Raw genomic sequence first — 20,084 nt, 5'->3', positions numbered from 1 at the left:
TTTGACCTAGTATAGCAGGTAATGAGATCCACTTCTCTGTGACAAAATGGGACCTGATCATACAATTTTATTGCTTATTGCTCTTTCCTGAAGAAGTTCTGTCCTCAAAAATGGTCTCCAAGCTTGAAAATATTAATAATATTGATTCTGCTTGACAGTATTTCAGGACTTTTGCAAAGACCCCTCAGCTAGAGCTGAGCTGTGAAAAATTCCTGTTTTTCCAAAAATGAAGCAGAATATGATGTGCTGCCATGTCCACTGACTGCGAACATGACTTTTCATCAGCTATAGGGATTAATTTAATACAGATGTAATCATGAGGCTTCTGAAAAGCACAATGGGACCTCTGGGACTCTGCAAGCCTCCCTGACACTTCAAGAGAGTCACTGTATATTTGTATTTCTTTCTTAGGACTAAAACCACCACACCAGGCAAAAAAGAATCTGTGACAGCTTCAGAGCAATCCTGTTCCTGAGCAGAAGTGCTGTCTCTGAGTTGGTGAGAGTGGGAACCACACAGGGCCAGGAGTTACTCCTTTCTTCAACAGTGCACAGCTGTGACAACATCTGCAGAGTGTGCACAGGGTGAATTTCTGGGCATAGACGCTATACGTATCCCACATGCCCAACAGAAGAGTCACTTCACCTACACCTTGCTTCACCAGTGCTTTTGAACAGCTGTGGGGAGAGAAAGGCTGACCCTATAGATGTGGCTTTAGGGATATTTCTGGGCAGGCCTTCAAGCTCATTTCTTAGCCATATTTTTCCATGGATGCCCATGGAAATGAATGACTACATGACTACATGATTACAATGAATAGTCAGTCATCTTGATCCTTCCCCAAGTCAACACAACAGATCCCAGGGAGAAGGGACTCAGTTCCAGATTCTTTTTAGAGATAATGGTATCTCATAGTTGTTCCATTCCTCACACCCTGGCAGCATGTTAGGGAAACATATGACTAGGCCTCTCTCCCTCTCATGACAAACCTGAAGAGATCAAAAGTCAATTAGTCTGGGGAGGGAGTCAGTAACAGGGATTCTAAGAGATGACCTATCTTCCTCTCTGTGTTGAGCACAAAGAAAGGAAGTAAAGACAGCCCACTAAGCTAACAATAACAGAGTGACTCTTCCACTTCTGGTGGGTACAGTAGCTACCCACCCATACCTTGCATGACCCAGCAGACTAATTCTGAGCATGCTGGGGATGGAGGAACCAGGATCTTACAGACTGCACAAGTCTGAGAGATAGAGGCATGTGTGCAGTCCACCACCTTTGCGCTAGTCCCAAGTCTGAAAGATTCCAACGCAGCATTTTACCTTCCCCCAAAATATCAAAGATAGTCTGAAGAGGCTGCTAAATAAACCCTTTGCTAATACACCTGCACAGAGCAAAAGAACATCCATCCAGGCCAATGTTAGAAATGCCATATCACAGGGCTACTCCTGCAAAAGCCAGCACTAGTAGGAATGTAAGATGTTTTGCTCTGATTGGTTGCACACTCACCATAGATCGTGTGAACGGCTCTGAGTTTACTGCTGTGGGAGCACAACTGGCATCTTTGATGCTTGCTGCTGAACTCTGTATCAAGAATGAGGGTAGCACCTTTTCTTGACAGATATCCTGTTTTCATGAGGCTGCTGTGGTGCAGGCTAGCTGTCCTGTCTTGTGGGCTGTTGTTAGCCCCTGGCTCTCCATGTGTGTATTAGCCAGAATAACATGGGTGCAGCTGGAGGGTCATGAAAGGGCTAGGTTTTTGCTGAACATCCTATGAAACTTGTGCAGAGTTAAATGTTAGAAAGTGTGGATATTCACAGGGTTTGACCTCCAAAGATGCTAGAGCGACAATCTAGAGGGCTATGAAGGAACAAAAGCCTTGTTCCTCACAATATTTGTGCACCTGAATCTTATCTGTATTAGCAGTCACTATGCCTTTGAGGATGCAGGACAGCTCAGATTTATTTAGACAAGTGCCCACCACAGCCATAGTGCTTCAAGCTCCTGGTTGACTAAACCTTGGAGCCAGGCAGTAAGGAATGCTAGACATTGGCAGTGAGGTAGACATATTTGACAAGTCCAAGTAAATTAGCCATTGTCATGGTGGAAATAGGGTGGCAGAGTAAGGAAAGGAAATCATCTTCTTGTGAGAGACATAGTTCAATGCCTAAACTACAGTACTGTACTTCATTTCAGAAGTCACAAGCAACCCTAGCTGAAGAACTAAACCCCTCAAACTCTTCACAAAATATTTCACTGAAAAAAATGTAACTGGCTAGTTCACTACTGCAACCAGAAGCAGACCTGAATAAGAGTAATAATACTGATGAACTGAGGGCACAAAATAAAGTTACAACAGTAATTAAACACAGAACTCTATTTAGCAATGAAGGTTTGGTTATTAATCTTGTTGGGTTAACATTTTGGCTAGGAGGCAATCAAACTCTTATATTTTGAATTTGATCTTGTTCTGTCATGGAACGAAAGTCCTGTAGGTGGTATCTATCAAAAAATCTTCCCACGTGAAGCACATGATTAGTATAGCACAAATGTTCTACATTGATATGTATTTGTGATTATATTAAAGATTTTTCTTAAATCAAGACACTTAATACCCACATATTCTCTATCTAGCCACTGGGAAGCAGTCCTGTGGTGTCAGGTAAGCCACTGTGGACTATATCATGGCAAGACAGTTAATCTGCATCACAACAAACTGTCACGCTTCAGGAAAAAGCAGTTCTACCACGGTGTATTCTGAATTACAGACAGGCCTCAAATGGTCTCCACAGATGCCAACTCAGCAGTAGCCTGATTCAGATATGCCATCTGTCTGAATGCCTATTGCATTTCTTCAGATCTTGGGTACCTTAAAGAAAAGTATTTTTTGCTGCCTCTCTTTACTCTCATCCTCTTTCTCCAACATTACCTTCATTACAATATAATGCCCCCAAATGGTTTTTAAGCACCTTTTACAAAGGAGTCCCATTTTGGATGCTGTTCTGACTCTCCACAGAAAGAATAGCCCTCTCCCCTCTTCACACAGTAACGGGCACTCTTAATTTTATAATTTAAAAACACAGAACCAAATCCATCCCTAATGTAACTAGTCAATGAAATGACTCCAAGAATCAGTTTTAATCTCTTGGTTTTAAAACGAGAAAAATGCCTCATCCAGCATAAAAGTAGAAACTTAATACACACTTTGGTGCATTAGACAGCCTTGTCATCACAGCACTGTATTTGCTTTTGAATAGGCTTATTATCCGTTACACATATCTGTGTTCCTTCTAAATCGGGGTATTGCATTTGTTATGCAAAGAAAGAAAATTAGTTTTACTACTTGAGATAGGGACTGCTGAGACAGCTGAGTTTCAGCATATGTTAATAGCACAACTATCCTCACTTAAGAGAGATGCTCAAACCTCTAATAAAATTTTGATTTTTAAAGATTTCCTCTACTAAAGTACACGTAAGTACCATGTACCATTGCCATCTAGTGGAAAGGTAAGTAAGAACACAGGTTTCCTTCACTTTAATAGCTATCCATGATGACTATTTTAGCTAATCTCTACATTAGCATACTGTATGCTGACCTCTAGAAAGCATACTGTAAAGTCCATACATTTCTCAATGCCTGCCCTGCTCTCAGGGAAATCAATAGCTTCCTGTTTATTTAATCTTTTGGTATGGTAAAAAGAAGCGTTTGACTGCTGTTAGCAATCCTACTGATAAAAGAGCTTTTCTTCTGAAACAGAGGAAACTTAGCTTGTATCCTTATCTTTGATTAAATATAATATTTACTAACTTAATTGAAATACAGCATGTTAGTGGATACACATGGTCAATAAGAATGTATTTCAGAGACAACTGCTGTGAAAGGGGAGGTGGTGGTACAGCAGGAATAGAAATAAAGCTATAGTAATTCGGCTTCTTCTTGGCTTGTCTAAAAGAATAAAATTAACACAGCTTTTTGCAATTAAAAGCATATGCAAGTTTCGGGCAGGCTTGCAGATTAAGCATTAAAGTGAGGAGCTTCTACACAAAAACTCTGTTCAGTCTAAAAGACTTATTTCTTGTAGCCATTTGTTTAATGAGTTTACATCTGCTGTAACATTCAAAGAAGTCAGTAGAGCTAGTGTTTGACAGCTGCTCTTAAAAAACCCAAGGAGGATGCACTTTGCTCATCTTCCTCACAGACTTTAGATAAGGATGAGAAATGTTACAGAGATCCACTGGAAAACCTCAAAGGCAAAATACACGATATCTAGTTTTACTAGATTCTTATCATTTACAGTTCACCCTAAAACTCCCACACATTTGTTTCTTAATGTCCCTTATGCTCCGTTAAACCTCACTGCGGCAATGTTCCCATAGGAATGTGGCCACTTGCCAGACTCTCTCATGAACATTTCATTAATCTTCTTGGCTCTCATACAAACTACAAAACATTATTTGTTAGCAATTTAACTGTTTTGCTCCCAAATGTGCCAGAAATGTGATCTTTGCTATGCTTTCATTCAAGAATACACAGGATAATTATATAGTAAATGAAATGAGGTTTTTTACATTTAGCAAGATACAGTGCAAGAAAGGTAAACTGTTTATATCTTTTTGCTGGAATTAATTCTCATGCTATCCTAAAACCAAAACCATTCTCAAATCTTAAGATCTAACTTATACTTAGCAAAATACATCTTTAGATACAGTTTCAGACCATCCCATATAATCTACCTACTTCAGAGAATAACATAACAGAAAAGACTATTTCTGTTTTCTGGAAGTCTGGCCTGACCCATGTTCAGTGATACTGAGAAAAGACTATCACTGGCTTTGCAATAAATATGAAGACTCTGTTAGCATGCAAATCTTTGAAAATACACGTGACTTGCTAGAGAGAAGGAAAACAATTAAGAGAAAAGCAACATCATCCCCTGCAGAGCAGGGAGGAGTTAATTCTAGCTATGCAGATATACGACTTTTATTTCATAAAATGGGACGCTTCAGAGTGGCATAAGTGGATAAAGCTGTCCTCAAGTGCATATAACGCTAACATTATAGAAGCAGGTTTTGTCACTCAATTTCATCTGGCCTGAAAAAAACAACATCACATAGAGACATGCAGATGCAACTCAACTTCATGGGAGAAGCGTAACCTCTTCATTTTCCGACTTTTCAGTATTGTAAGTAATAAGCTTCAAGTGTGCCAACTCAATGGGGTTTTTTTTGGTAACTAATCTATAAGAAGTTCGGTTAATTCCTCAAATCCCATTTTCACTTTGCAACAATGTGACTGTTTTAAACAATTTGCTTCCACGGCTCTGTATCTAAAGTGGCATGCATCTGTAACTGAAGGATGAAATAAAGAGTAAAGAGCAATTCAAGACTGAAGTCGTTTAAAAAAAGAGGATCAGAGAATTAAAAGGAGAGGAATGAACAATAGCACATTTATAGGTCTTTCTGTTTTCTTTTCTGATTTCTGTAAGTGCACACAAGAAACCAAAACATTTGAGATGTATCCAAACTCAGGCACTTCTGAGGTTTTCCCAGCACTTTTTTGGGTTAATATTGTTCTGCAATGTAACGGGCAAAGACATGCAGCCATAATCTCCACATCGTGCAGTCGCTAAATTGCAATCTGTGTGAACAGACACATATTTGACCAGCCATGAATGAAGCAACGGCCACAGGCTGTTTGCTGGGTCAGATCTGGATATTTTTTCTTAGAATAATCATAAGGGGAAAAGAAAAAGGTATTGTAAATTATGTTGCAGAATGTGCTGGATTGTGGCAAAAACTGATCGAAACATGCTCTTTCAATTCTACCTTTTAAAATTATAGCGGGGGATGAGTGGGGAAGTGTTATGAGTGCATCCATAGAACATGAGGGGTTGATGATAGAAATAAGAAGCTCTATCAGTTGTTACATGCAGTAAGATAAAGAAACCATTCAAAGCTTTTAATGTTGCTTGAAAAAAAGGAATAGGAATGACACAGTGCGTAAGACCAGTTGGAAAAAATAGGGTTTTGGTGAGACAACGGCATGATCAGCTGCATGATTTTGATTGTTTGGATGTTGTGTTGATCAACTATTTTAACCAGGGAGAAGGGACAGCTGGAAGAAGAGGTATCTCATAAGGTGTGATCAGCTGAAGGGGGCTGGGAATTGGGAATTTTTGAAGGGTGAAAGTAGGTAGGAATATTTTGGTACAAAGGCTCATACAATATCTCAGGAGAGTCAGTCACTGAGGAAATAATCAATGGAGGGGGCAAGGCACCCAGGAAAGTATCTGTTTTTCTCAGATGGTGATTTGAGACCTGCTGCAGCTCTTTTACCACTGGACTGAGAGTACTCAACTGCAGTGTTGCAAGGGTTAAAACCAGTCCAGAGACAAGCATATATGTAATTTGCCATTCAGAATGAGCATTCCCAATTTAGTTTTCAACTGGTGGCAAAGCTTAGTTGTAGCGGTGAGATGCCAAATATTAATTTAGGCAAAGCTACGCTGCAACATACTCTTGGAAGCTGTATGATTAGAAGTCAATAGAGTAAAACTGACCTAATTTCTTATTTTTATTTCATAACTAAAAGCAACTCAAGGGAACCCTGAACACAGAGACTTGCTCAGCCCACACCATAATTGGACAGGCTGATTTAACTGGCTGGTTGGCTAACACTGTATTCTGATTAAATTGTAAGACCTTTTTTCCAAATGGCAAAGCTCTCCTCCCCGTAATTCCCGAGAGCCCCATCTGAGAATTACAGTGTAAAGAGAGAGTGCATAGTGTCAGACAGCCTCTGTTGTTCCCCTCAACAAGTTATAAATAAATACAGTGTACTTACAGTGCTCTGTATTAGAGAAAGCCAAGATCAAGGCCAAGTGTCACAGTCCTCCCTGAAAATAATTGCAGCATGCAATATAATCCCACATACTCCAGCAATATGTAGTCTAAATAGAAACCAACAGGACAGCACAAGATTGTGGGTGGTGGAACTCTACCAGACCCTGGGAATTTTACGTTAATTAAGAAATACTGATTAATAAAGAACGGTAAGTTTTAATAAGCCAGTAATAAAAGAGAAATTGCGTTTAAGTAACAGGCGTGTCTTGATTCCCTGGAACAAATCTTCTGATTCTTAATGGGGGGAATTCACCTAGTGGAAAATTTTGCCTGACTTAAGACAGCAGTTTTCTGTTGGTGTTACTCACTGCGGTTTAACTCTATCCCAGAGGTCTGCCTGGGTAACTGAGCCATTGGGAAAGAGGTCTTAGAAGCAGCAGAAATTACAGTCTCAATACCAAAATTACTGGGTGAGGTTGTGTCATACTAGAGGGGAGAATAGAAGATCACAAGACTTCTGGGTTTAAAGTGCTAAGGTACATGCAAAAGACCTAGCAACACAATATAGTAAGCTTATTTACTGAAAGTGCTCAGAATGCGAGTTACAGGTCTGCTAGCAAACTGATTAACAAAGGTACTGGGACTGTGCTGCCCCAGCAGGATCGATCCTTTATCTCACTTCAGGGTACAACTGCTTCTTCTCCCTTTTAGTAGTACAACTACACATAACTTCCTAAACCACAAAGTGAAGGAAACCCCATATCTTTTCTGTTACTGAGCACAAAGGGAAATCCTGAGGCATGACGCAGGTTTCTTTGTATATATATCCCAAAAGGAGGCAGAGCTGAGACTCAGAGAAACTTGCCCATTAATATCCTGTCTTCACATCATGCTCTGCACCCTGGTGGATCATACAATACTTTGTAGATTACCTAAAGGAGCTCTGTTCAATGGAGGGACATTATTGTAAGCATAAAACAGGAATCCAGACACTTTTAGTAATCCAACCTCAAATGATGTGGGCATAGAAAATCTACTGTGGCTAACGAAAAATGAAAAGCAAGGTCTAATTATCAGCAAAGGAATTTCAGAAATTAACACTCAAACCCCTAACTGAGGAATACATGTGCTCCTGAAAAGCAGTGTAACTGTTCAAAATATCAATAGATAAATCTGTACCCTAAATCTGCTTCCTACCAACTTGGTAACTTCCCACAGTGATTGGGAACTGCATATTGTAGCAAATTTATTGCCAGACTATCTTTCTTGCATGGGATGACAATGTCCCTCCAAGACAGAAAAATCTCTGAATCTGGACATGGAGTTCTGGCTAAATGAAGCTGAGTCTGCTACGTGCCTCTAATTTCTTTGCTTTGATGAAAGTCCTAATGTCACCACTTAGGCAATGAGAAGGCGAGTTAGGGCTTTATCAGGACTAACTGCCAGCAGGCAGAGTTGAAGGCAGATCTTGATTAAGAGCTCTAAGCCACTGGAATTAAACTGTGGGATTGCAGAGTCTGAGAAGTAGTGGTCCACATGCAAGTTTTCATTTCAGAGCCCATCTAACTAAGCCCCTTTTAAAACCTGACCTTTTTCTTCCAGCTCTCCTCTTCATACTACAAGTAAACTCATGGAACCTGCCAAAGTAGAAAACTAACTTATTAGTCACAGGACAGTGGGTAGCACACAGAGCATACTCCTGATTAATTTATCTGGCTAGGCTATTTTATGGCCAGCTGGCCCACCCTCATTGTGTTATATGAGCATGTTGCAAACTATAAAGTGTTCACACAAAGATACATTTCCCTCTCTTCCCCTCACCCTGTACTTTTATTTGTGCTTGTTTCTTTAGAGATCATGTTGTTGTGGGAAGGCTGCACCAAGTGTCTGTATGCCTGCTTCTCATTTGCATTAAGAGTCCCTAAGGTGCCATGAAGAAAGTTTAGTGTTAAGTAAGATTCAGGCCTTGATTTCTGTGAGGATCAGAGAGGGGTGGTTTTGTTTTCTTGGTTTTGTTTCAATGCTTTTAAAATTGTATAAATACAATTAGTATTGCTTCCATTTTGATAGGCTACAATCAGTAGTGGCTTAGATTACCCTCTCTGCAATTTATATTTGAGGAGATGATTTGATTTTGCTATTGCTTTAAGAGAAGGCACAGTGACCCAATTAGAAATACTGATAGGGATCCTGACCAATTCAATCTTTACATTTTATCTTAAGAAAGAATGAAAGAAAATAAAAGTTCCCAGATAGCAAAATTATGAAAATCACAAAGGGAAGGGCTACTGCTTCTATTGAAAATGTGATCACCGCAAGTTTTTCACTCACCTGAATCAAGACTGGGAATAATCTCCCAATGTCCTAGAATTGTGCATTTCGTTTTGTGTGCTCTTATAGTTTGCAAGGCAAACAAACAAACAAGATTGATTACAGTACTTTAACAGTCTGTCAAATAAGGCAGTTCTGTTGCTTACTTTTAAGCTGGTGCATTCATGGGAATCTTTTTTTCATATCATTCTCTCATAAAAATACACATGCAAGTTTAGCACAAACCATAAAAATGTATTGTAGACTTCAGCTAATCTAGTATGTTTCATTTGTAAGGAGGATTTGGGTGGAGGCCAAGTTAATTAAAACCAGAATAGAAATGTTCTATTCATATGAGTCATATACCTCTGACTCACAATAGAGTCTGTGCAGCTAATGGGTTAATTTGTCCTGATAACACAGAAAAAATGAAGCTAGAGGTTATGACACTGTTTGAACTGAGTGCTGGTTTGAGACAGCAGATGTACAAGTTTTTTATGCAATTAAGAACATAGATCTGCTCTAATGATGTCCCTTCTGCCTATTCAAGAGCCATTACAAGCAGTTTAGAAAGATCTGGAGGTACAGAAAGCTTAGAAATCAAGGACTGACACCTTCAGTACTCTATTATGGTAACCATATGCACATGAAAGTGTTTAAGCTACTGTCACATAAGGGAAAGTCTAAATCGCACACATGTAACTTGTAATGTTGGCATTTTCCTCCTAGCTGATGGCCCTGCAGCACTTCAGTGGGAGAAAGTCCTCTCCAAGCAACCCAACAAACCCACACACATCAAGGCACCTTCAGTGCCTTGATGCTCAGCACCTACATCTTTACCACAGGAAGTGTCGTAATCTTTTAAACTAACAGCCTTTGTAACTCAACTCCTCTAGTTGCTTTTCCCCAGGGGATGGGCATTCCACACAAGCCTCATTGGTAACTTCCTAGCTCCTTGTTTTGCACCACATCTTAAAAGGCACAGATGGAGTACAGAAAGGGGAACTTGGTTCCTAATCCATAACTATTATGATGTTCTGTGTAAAGTTAGAGAAGTTCACTTACAGCTCTCCTCCTCCCACATTCCTGCAAGACTGTGACCCTTTCAAGATATGGACTGTATCAGGGCATGCATCACGCATTCATGGAACTGCTATTGCAACAAGCCCTGTATGCATGAATATAAACCATCCAGCAATAATAAGCACACCTGAGTTGTATCTGCTTAAAACTTAGTGCCAGTGTTGAACACAGACAGCAACATTCTGATACTCTGCAGTTGATTTACTTATCTGATCTCCAAGATCCCCATAAGAGTAGACAGAAATAAGTTTTTCAACCCTCATGCAGGTAAAACTCTTAATAAATACAAGAGTGGACAAGAAACATATATCTTTTATGAGCTAATTTACAAAGTGGCTATAAAGGATCCTTTATAAAGGAAAGCAGGCCTTAAAAGTAATGGTTTTGTGGGTGTAGTTATATAGGATTGTGCTAGGGTGTGAAGACATTACAACTCAGGCCTCAGCGTAAAAGTGACTGAGGCTTCCCACAGTGATACAAATATTTATCCATTTCTAGGTAAAACAGACTCCAAGAAACCACAAGGACTTTTTTCACATATTTAAAGTTCATTCAGTATTTTGCTGAATTGAGGCTACAGTCCTCAGCACCTTGGAAGTTTCAGGCTGCACACAGGAATATAAATACTCCCTCCTTATCTAAGTATTGCCACCCAATAAAAGAAAAAAAAAAGAATTAAGTTCTGGCCACAGTGATTTCCCTCTCCCCCCCTACATGTAATTTCAGATCCCTCATCTGTTCGTCTAATACAACAGTTATAAAATTGGCATGTGATCCAATGGACAAATCATTCAGAGACATGACTACAGTCAGCACTGTTCATTCCTCTCAGCATCAAAAGTCCTAAGCAGTGGATGGTGCTGATTAGTCACAGCTGAAGACTTCAGAACCTCAACATGCTAGTTTAGTATTAATTTTCACCTAACTGGAACAGTGGAAACATCCAGGAGAGGGAGGAATAGTTAAAGCATGTTCTCAGGGTTATTCCCAATAAAATAAAACTGAGCCAACTAGGAAAGAGTCTGTGCAGTCCACCCCAAAATGGAGAAGGGAAGCAGAAGATGGTCTTTCTGTTTCCCCTCCCCAGCCCATGTGAGGCGCATGGCCCCAGGCAGATTTTCTGCTCTTCACACTGCATACAGGCACCAAGGTTGCAATTCTGGAAAATCTATTAAATTTCACCCTTGATTTTCAATTGAAAAAACCCTAGCGTTTTATGCCTGCACATGCTTGAAGCTGACCCAGTCTCAATGGGACTGAGTAGTTCTCGTTTTAATCTGTCTAGCATCCAAAAAAGAGACGTAGCACTCGATCCAGTACTTGTGCTCAGAGAAGGCCCAAGAAGTCTCAACTGGCTTTACAGACAAAATGCACGTGTCTGCCGTTTTCCTAAAACACAGTTTGTAGATGATGTGGTGTTCACCTTCCCATATAAGCTCACCTAATGGCTAGAGAACAGGTAGGAAGCAGGGGATGAAACCACTATTTGCTTTGCCTGAGGAAATGCAAAACTAACTCAGGCTGCAGGCTCTGTGGGGGTAGGAATACCCTCTCTCGGGGCTGTTTTGACACCAGAGTCCTGGAAGATCGGAATGAGAGTAACCAAAGCTCAGCAAGAACTTTGCATTGAAACAGAGGTGATGCTAGTCCTGTTTCCTCTTCAAAATGTGTTTTGGCATTTTAGCACTCTTTGATTGACTAAAATACAAAAGCGGTGCTTACAGGAGGCCCAGAAGACAGGTTCTTCCCCAAAATCCTTTTCAACCACCTAACCACCAGTTATGCCCCCTATTTTGCTCTCTCTTTCTCTCTGTCAGTTACTGTAGAATCACTTTAGATACTGAATTGCAACTTCAGCTTATGAGTAGACAGTGCCCCTCCAATGACACTAAAAAAAGCACATTACCTTAAATTCATATTGCAGATTATGGTATTCTTCTAAGCAGGAAGAGAAATAACTCCCACAGGTGCAAAAAGGCATTAAACCCAGGCCTTTTACTTTCTGGGTGAATAGAGATGAAGAAATTGAGGCAGCCAGACTGGGTCCTTTTAGTTGTACTGCCATGTTTGAAGATGAGCAAGTTTCCTTGCTCTTCAGGACAAAATCCATAGAATTCAGGACAAAAGCTGTAAGTGCATATGGTGAGGCTTAACACTGTGGATCCTAAGCAGACACAGATACTTCTTTCCAGCCCTTCTACTTTTAATAGGCAGGGATTGAAGAATGGCACTAAAACTCACTGGGTCCTTAGTGTTCCCTGTTGATTAGGCAGCTCTGCTTGGTGGTTTCAGCTTTACAAGCAGACCTAAAGACCAAATACCTGCTTCTAGATTCATTCCTGTAATTCAGTAGCTAAAAATGTCGATCTGTAGCACTTTAGATGCCTATATTTTTGCCTGCTTCGAAGTTCTGCACTGAAGTGCCTGCATTAAAGAGTTACAACAAAAACAAGTTTATAAAAAAACAGATCTCAAAATCTTCCTAAATGCAGTTATTTTCTGAAATGGACAGTTTAATTTTGATAATTTTAACATTTTACTAACATTTTGTTAAATTTCAAATTAACAAAATTACTCTGCAGCAAATTGCGTTATACCCAGCTGCAATACCACCACTAAAATGTTCAGCACAGTAATTTTAATTAAAGGTATACTTTGCTACTTTGAGTCAAATACAGCATTTTCCCAACCTCCTGCTGTTAATCAGTTCAAGCATATGCTTACACGGCTGTTTTTGCCAACCCACATTCAGCTGTCATCAGCCCCCACAGAAAATAATAACAAACACCTAGTGCACCCACATAGAGGTAACTGAAAAGGGGTTAGATGCATAGAGATGTCTAGAAGCTACGAGAAAATAAACCATACCTTCCTAATTATTTGTCCTATATCTCATACTTTGACCCAACATACAGTGTTGATTTTTCAGGTGCAAATTTTATTGTGGATCATAATAAAGGTTTCAGAAAAAGCACAGGAAAAATTCAGCAATGGTGTCTCTTACTTACAGGGTACATAAAATACATTCTGTGAAAGCTAACTCTTCAGCTGAAAGCAATGCAGCTTAATTTAAACTAACCCTTACTTTCAGATACACATGTTAAGAAGCAGATTTTGCAAATATTCTATTTTTTCATTAGTTTGATATTGAAATTGAGAACCAAATATTACAGTGAAACATACATTGTTGCAGAGTGTGTAGTATTAAACTGTTAGACAGAAAAGAAAATCTCATTACTGGAAAAGAAACACTCATACAGAAGATATTGCCAAAATATGTAAAATCAGCCCTAGTAACTACTAAATGACTCAAAACATCTTTGGAAAAATTGTGGATGCTGAGGTACACATAATTTGGGAATTTTGGTGCTGCTATCTCCATTTTTCATGTGAGACATCAAAATGAAAGACCTTAATTTAAGCTAATTTTAACTTTCTACAAAGGATTTCTTCAGCTTTTAATTGTACTTCTCACTGTAAAAAGAAACCCTACACTAATTCTTATAGGAAAATGACAAAAGTCTATTAGATAATAGTGTAGAAAATCTTGCAAGAGTTATTCAAGGCACTGTTCTTTTTTGCGTGCTTGGCACACACACAGGCCATTCATGAAAGCTGTTTTGATAGGAAGACAGGAACAACAAAAACTAGACCTAAAGCTAGTATCCAGTTTATTAAATATCATATATATCTTTCTCTAATGAAATAAATCCCATTACTTTTAAAAGTCATTTTGCTTTATGTGACTGTCGCTTGCAGCAAGGTGTCTGCTAAATTAATCTGAAACATGAATTTAAAAACACACTTTCAGAAATTAAGAACAAAAGTCAACTGAGTAGCATTTACCTCAATCAATATAGTCTGCCTGAATGCAAACCATTCACAAGTACTGTAACCCTCTGTAAAACAGAAAGGACCAAACCCTCTGTTGATTTAACGCCACTGGTTCACATGGAGATATGCTGATCGGCAACTTGGTCCACAGTCAGTCGAAGTAGATTTGGACATTATACAACACTTGCTGCTCCACTTGAATTCCTGAACTACGTATAAGGCTGCTGCCGCCCTATTACAGGAAGATATCTACTGACTAAGAAATGGAAAGAACTAAATATTCTTCAGTCAGCTCATTTAATAAGAAACTTGGTGCATCTGTACTCCATCAGAAATATAGAGCAATCAAATTCTGGACTTTATGTGTGTATCTCAGGTAAAATTATGAAAAGATTCCTTCAATACTTTTTTTTTTACTAGGGCCTGTTCTTTACAGCAACTAAATGACAGTCAGCTGGGAAGGAAATCTGAGAGGAGTTGACCTCAAGATACTAGGATTTTAGATAATTATTTTAACAACATCTTTTTGACATACTATTAAGAATCTCTAGCTGCTCTTTGAAAAAAAGTAAGTTTTGTGTGGTTGACAGAGCATGCCAGGCTCCATCAATAGGAAAAGAATGCCTATCTCCAACCACAAAACAAACCTGGATACCACATTGCTGGAGGCAACAGACGGATTAGAAATCAGAGAAGCATAGAAAGCTCTGTTCTTTTGGCAGTTTCATAATGCCCCAGCAGCAGAAATGTTTACTGTTTGTTATTCAAGGCAGGTTAATATTCTGCCAGTTTTCAATGGACTCCACTACTTGTGGGCCTTCATGTGACAGAGCACGACAGACAAGCATATTGGTCTGGTGGATGAGATCCGAATACCACCATGAGATCTTAAGGCAGTGGCTTGGATTCATACTACTTGGCTTTAGAAACCTAGCCAAATCACTGAGACAGCAGCCTCAAGATTAGAGGCTCCCTCTGGGACCAGGAGAAAAACTTGCCTCTCCAGGTGACTGTTCATATCTTACATGGGCTACATCCGTTGATCTGGATCTATTTAATCATTTAACGCAAATATAAATAAAACTAGGATTGACCTAAAATTTAAACAACTTCTATCTTAATATAAACAGTGAGGAAAATTCTGCATTCAGCTGTACATCAGTATACACTGCTCTGTATCAAGAATAAAAGCATCACAGGCATCATCAGAATTTGGCCCAGTTAACCTAACATTTCACTTCCCTGAAGGAAGGTGCTGGCCTACACTGATTGCTGAAGGGCAAACTGTCTACAGTAGTATTCTATATTTCTATAATATTCTGTATCAAAGCAATAAATATTAGATATAATCTGTATATTAGATTTCATATTTATCTGATAGCTATTTAAATCTACACTGTCAAAAATATAAGCAGTGACCCACTCTACATGGCAGCATATACTATTTGTGTGAATGTGTTAAAACTATCACGTGGGTCTATATTTACATAAGACACTCTCGTTTATACAATAGATTTTCATTTACATAAATTCTTAGGATAGGATAGATAATTGTGTAAAGGTTGGATATTATTTGTTTCTACGATTCTGCATAATTACATTTCAGCATGAGGATTCCATCATTCTGTCTCAGTTTTATGTTTTTTAAGGATAGAAAATAGAGCCTGATAGACTTCAAATTCTCCAAAACGTTATACCAGTATAGCACAGGAACACTTACTTTCAAGTCCAGGCAAAAAACAGTTTCATTGTTCCTAACTTTTTTCCTTTACACGTATAAATCTCCTCTTTAAAGAAAGTGCACTCCTGAAAACAAGGGCAATAAAAATGTTTTAGCATTGCTGAGATGTAAAAGAATGTTTCAGCTGAGCATGATCTGCAGAAAAACATCGTACATGTTTTTAATTAACTATTACAGTTACTACAATCTAGGTGCACAAATGAAAAACGTACATGTTAAACATTAAATAAGCTGAAACTGCTGCTGGTCTCAGTTTGCTCTAAAAATGCTTGGTTGATTCCTATTGTTTTGCTTTGCTTCTCAGATATTAAAGATATAATCAAAACATGTTCATTTTCATGGAGGTCAAAATGTCCAGTTATTTCCCTCTGTAAAAGGCAAATAATTGTTAATTTTCTGTACCTCTAATTTCAGAAACTTTTAAAAATACAGCGGTAACAAAATATTTTAATAAAGATACTTAGAAAGCTTATAACAATCAGATAACAATTTCTGAGTTCAGAGAACATCCAGGTATTGTCCTCTGAATTATATAGTGACTTTCCTTTGCAAATGTTGATATATATTTCTCAGAATAATAATTTCTGTAACATCAGTTAGTGTTCATTATGAGTGTTCATTACGGATGCGGCTTTGAGCAACCTGGTCTAGTGGAAGGTGCCCCTGTCCATGGCAGGGGGTTGGAACTACATGAGCTTTAAGGTCCCTTCCAACCCAAACCACTCTATGATTCTGTGATTAAAGACAGAACGTAATTGCTTGTCTTCCTTTTTTGCTAATATTGGACTGGAAAGCTCTACATTAAAAAAGCCCTGAAAAATTGAAAAATATGTAATGCTTTATATAAGTAACATATAGCTGTTACTGGCTGTTCTTGCCAGCACTGCATTTCTACAGACGAACAGACCCAAGAGCTGATGGATTGCTTTCCCTTTTACCTATACCAGTTGTTGTAATTGGATGACTATTAACAAGTCTCCTTCCTGCAGTAAGCAGTCCAAGGATTTCTGAACAGTCATTCAGTAATTTCTGTCTAAGGATTTTCTTCCTTACTCTGTAACTCAGGATCCCAAGAATCTGTGGTTGCATTGGATCACTTCACTTAGAAGAATATCTAACATCAAGACTTCCAGCAAACGATTGATTTACTCCTCAACTTATGCCAGCAGAGTTTTTGATGATTCGAGCAGTCTCCATCAGCTTCTTTATGGAAACATAATGGGTGCTTGGTATCGGTCTAAGACAAGAATCAACTCCCATTTCTCTTTCCTGTCTTTGTTAAAGCTAAAACCAAACAGGTAACAGCTTATACTTGGTCATGATTAGATAAAAGTATTCTTTATAGCTGTGTAAAATGACCCAAAAACCTTACATTGTAATGGAGTCTTTGCAAATGGAAGTAGTTTTGACCAAAAAGCAGTGCTTTTGTAACTGAAAGGCTACAGGAATGTTTCTAGAAAATGAATCTTTCTTTTTTTGTGTTGGACATTAAGCAGCAAAATACATGCATCATAAAATCAAACAAAGGGACAAATTCTAAATCCTACTTAGCAATAAATCTAAACTTACAACCTGGTAATCCTGTGTTTAAATTACCAAATGAAAACCAAACCATTCTTTTACTTTCTAATGCTACATAATAATACAAATATTATAGGGAAACTGTATTATATAATGTGTTTTCCTGAAACATGTACTTTGTAAAAAAGACCTCTTCCTGAACAAAACCAAGTGACAAGCTGCAAACCGTGCTTATGCGGAATGCTCAATAACACATAGTTAAAGCAGAGCATCACACTATAGTAAGTCTGAAGGAATGAGTAGCCACTTCAGTTTGTACCCCTAAAAATCAAGCCTAATAGCACTGGGAATATAAATCGATTAGGTTAAGTGCTTGAAAAAGTATCTTTTTAGCTGTGATGTGAACAAGAGTATTTAACTGTTTTTCCCCATGCACATTTCCCATAATTAGAATGCAACTGTCTTATCATGGATATAAAATATCGTTCCCCTCCCCAGATTAGAAAAGACATATGTAAAAAATATTCAAATAGATACTCAGTACAGAATCTTCCTATAATTTGCTTCAAATGCTGATTTGAATCAAAGTTACTATATCTTTTTTCATTGTTTCTCCACCTACTGCAGAACAGTGTGAAGACAGTTATTACTGAGACATTAATTCTCCCAGAATATACCCAAATATCTTCCTCCAAACCTTTTTTCTTCATTTTTAGTTTTAAATCTACTATAAAAATAGTAGTGCATGAATAATCAATTGAAAATGCTTCAGATAAATGGTTCAGTTCCTTTTCAGATAAAGATGCAGAGGAATACTGATAAAAAATATGCTAGTTATGATGCTTCCTTCTTAACACTCCTTTACGACCCAAATCAATTCTTCACTCCACGTTCCTGTATTTGGTAAACAAATTGTACAGTACTCTCAGTGTAGACTTCAGGTCACAATTTACAATATCTAGAAAAAAGACAAGGGAAAAACAATTAGTAACTTCATCAGCTCAAAACATTTTTCAGAAAAAGTACCTATCCTCTGCTCCCTTTCCTTGCTCAGATCCATATCCATGAACATTAGAATCACAAGGATAGTAAGAAAGAGTAGAGATATAAACAAAGTAGAGCTTTTAAACTGGTAACTCAAAAATCATTATTTCAACCACTTTTTGTTAGGGATACAAATGGCTAATGGTCCTGATATAGAAATGCAACCAAGGTTTAGATACCCATGAGACAAATTGTGTCTAGGCTTACACATATTGATATTACTGAATCTTCAATTAATTGTGGCTGGAAAGTAAGTATTCTGAACAAATTATCAGGCAGGAACCAATAGAACTCTTACTTTAAGAACTGCAGGACTCGGCCCATTCTGGGCTGCAACATCCTTTAGTAGGCCTAATTTCATGAAGACAGCTAGAGGCAAGTTTAAATTTTCTGACAGATCTAAAGAAGCTAGGTATATAAGTATCCCTTCTGAAAATGCTTTGGGTTAACTGATGTACATGGCCTTAGAAACTCAATGTCTAAAGTAAAGGATTTATATGAAACAAAAAGCTGATGAATACCTTCTGTTTCAAATAGAAGTTCTTGAGAAAGTCAATGTTATTTCACAAGAAATCTATAAAACAAGCTGACAAGTACTACTGCAGCAGATCATGCCAGCGTTTCAAGGAATATTCAGTCTCAAACAGGGACTTAGAATTGCCCTCAGAAAGAACAGAATAGAGCAAAATAGAATTTGAATTAGAATTCACCTATCACTTTTGACTCTAGAGGAATTCAATCTCCTAACTTTGGTTCTTGGAATTGGCCATGAAGGTGTAAAGCAGATGGTGTCCCATTATCTTCAAAACCTCCAAGTAGGCCTAGCAAATTGTGTATGTAATCATCAGATGCTTTTACCATTATATTCAACTGCACTGATATTTCTCATAGATTGTGAAGGGGTTATATGTTGAAGAATGAATCCAATCGAATCTGTGCATGCTGTCCTGAAGCATGTAAACTTTGAAGGGCTAAAGATATTAACCACATGTCAAACTGACATCCACAAAGGGTGAAAACACTCAAACCTAGATTTTATGCTGAGCTTGTGTACGGTCATGAAACCACAGCCACATGGTTTTGTGGCTCTTAATTAAATGAGATCAAAACTGCTTGGTATAAAAGAGAAAATGCCAAAAGCTAGAGGAAGGGCATACTGCTCCCACAGCATCATGTTATACTCTGCAATACTGTTTGCATGTAACTCAGGAAGTTTCCTCTTTCAGGCCAGCAGTAAGCGGCATAACACCTTCCTTTCCTAATACAGAATCTCAAATGAATAAAGAGATAACTTTGATAGGTCTTTGCAAAGTTACCAGAGGACTTCACCAACACAACAGAATTCTACAGAAAGGTCCAAACTAAAAAGCAGCATGCTCCCAGAGAAAGATGAGTTATTTCCATTGCTACATGTGTTTGACCTATAACATTTTACTGATTGCAATTTTCAAAAAGAGCAACTTGAGTTTGACTTTGATGCACACATTTCAAGAAGTAATCTGAAAAAAGCTCAAACTGGAAATGTATTCATTATAGACTCAGTGGCCTTTTTTAAAGTAAAAGGTCACAGAATGCTTTTTAATACCTTTTCAATTATATTGCAAATAACCCAAATAAACTGTTGACCCCATAAAAATCATTGGTTTTCATACTCATTTATTTAATCACATTCTTTTTTCCACCAAATATGTTTTTCATATTCTAAAGCACT

The 20,084-nt window shown here is 38.2% G+C and overlaps 1 protein-coding gene across 4 annotated transcripts in view; it reads right to left on the bottom strand.

Moving 5' to 3' along the window:
* Positions 1-13,150: 13,150 nt before the first annotated feature.
* Positions 13,151-20,084, bottom strand: part of PARVA (parvin alpha) — a 68,982-nt gene continuing 62,048 nt past the window's right edge. For all 4 annotated transcript variants that reach the window (XM_030484049.1, XM_030484051.1, XM_030484052.1 and 1 more), the window contains one exon: positions 13,151-18,287. In XM_030484049.1, coding sequence (XP_030339909.1) covers positions 18,211-18,287 — 77 coding nt within the window. In that variant the 3' untranslated portion in view covers positions 13,151-18,210. The remainder of the gene's footprint in view (positions 18,288-20,084) is intronic.

This window comes from Strigops habroptila, chromosome 4 (genome assembly GCF_004027225.2).
Source record: "Strigops habroptila isolate Jane chromosome 4, bStrHab1.2.pri, whole genome shotgun sequence".
Taxonomy (NCBI): Eukaryota; Metazoa; Chordata; class Aves; order Psittaciformes; family Psittacidae; genus Strigops; species Strigops habroptila.
This window is presented reverse-complemented; position numbering and strand designations above follow the sequence as displayed.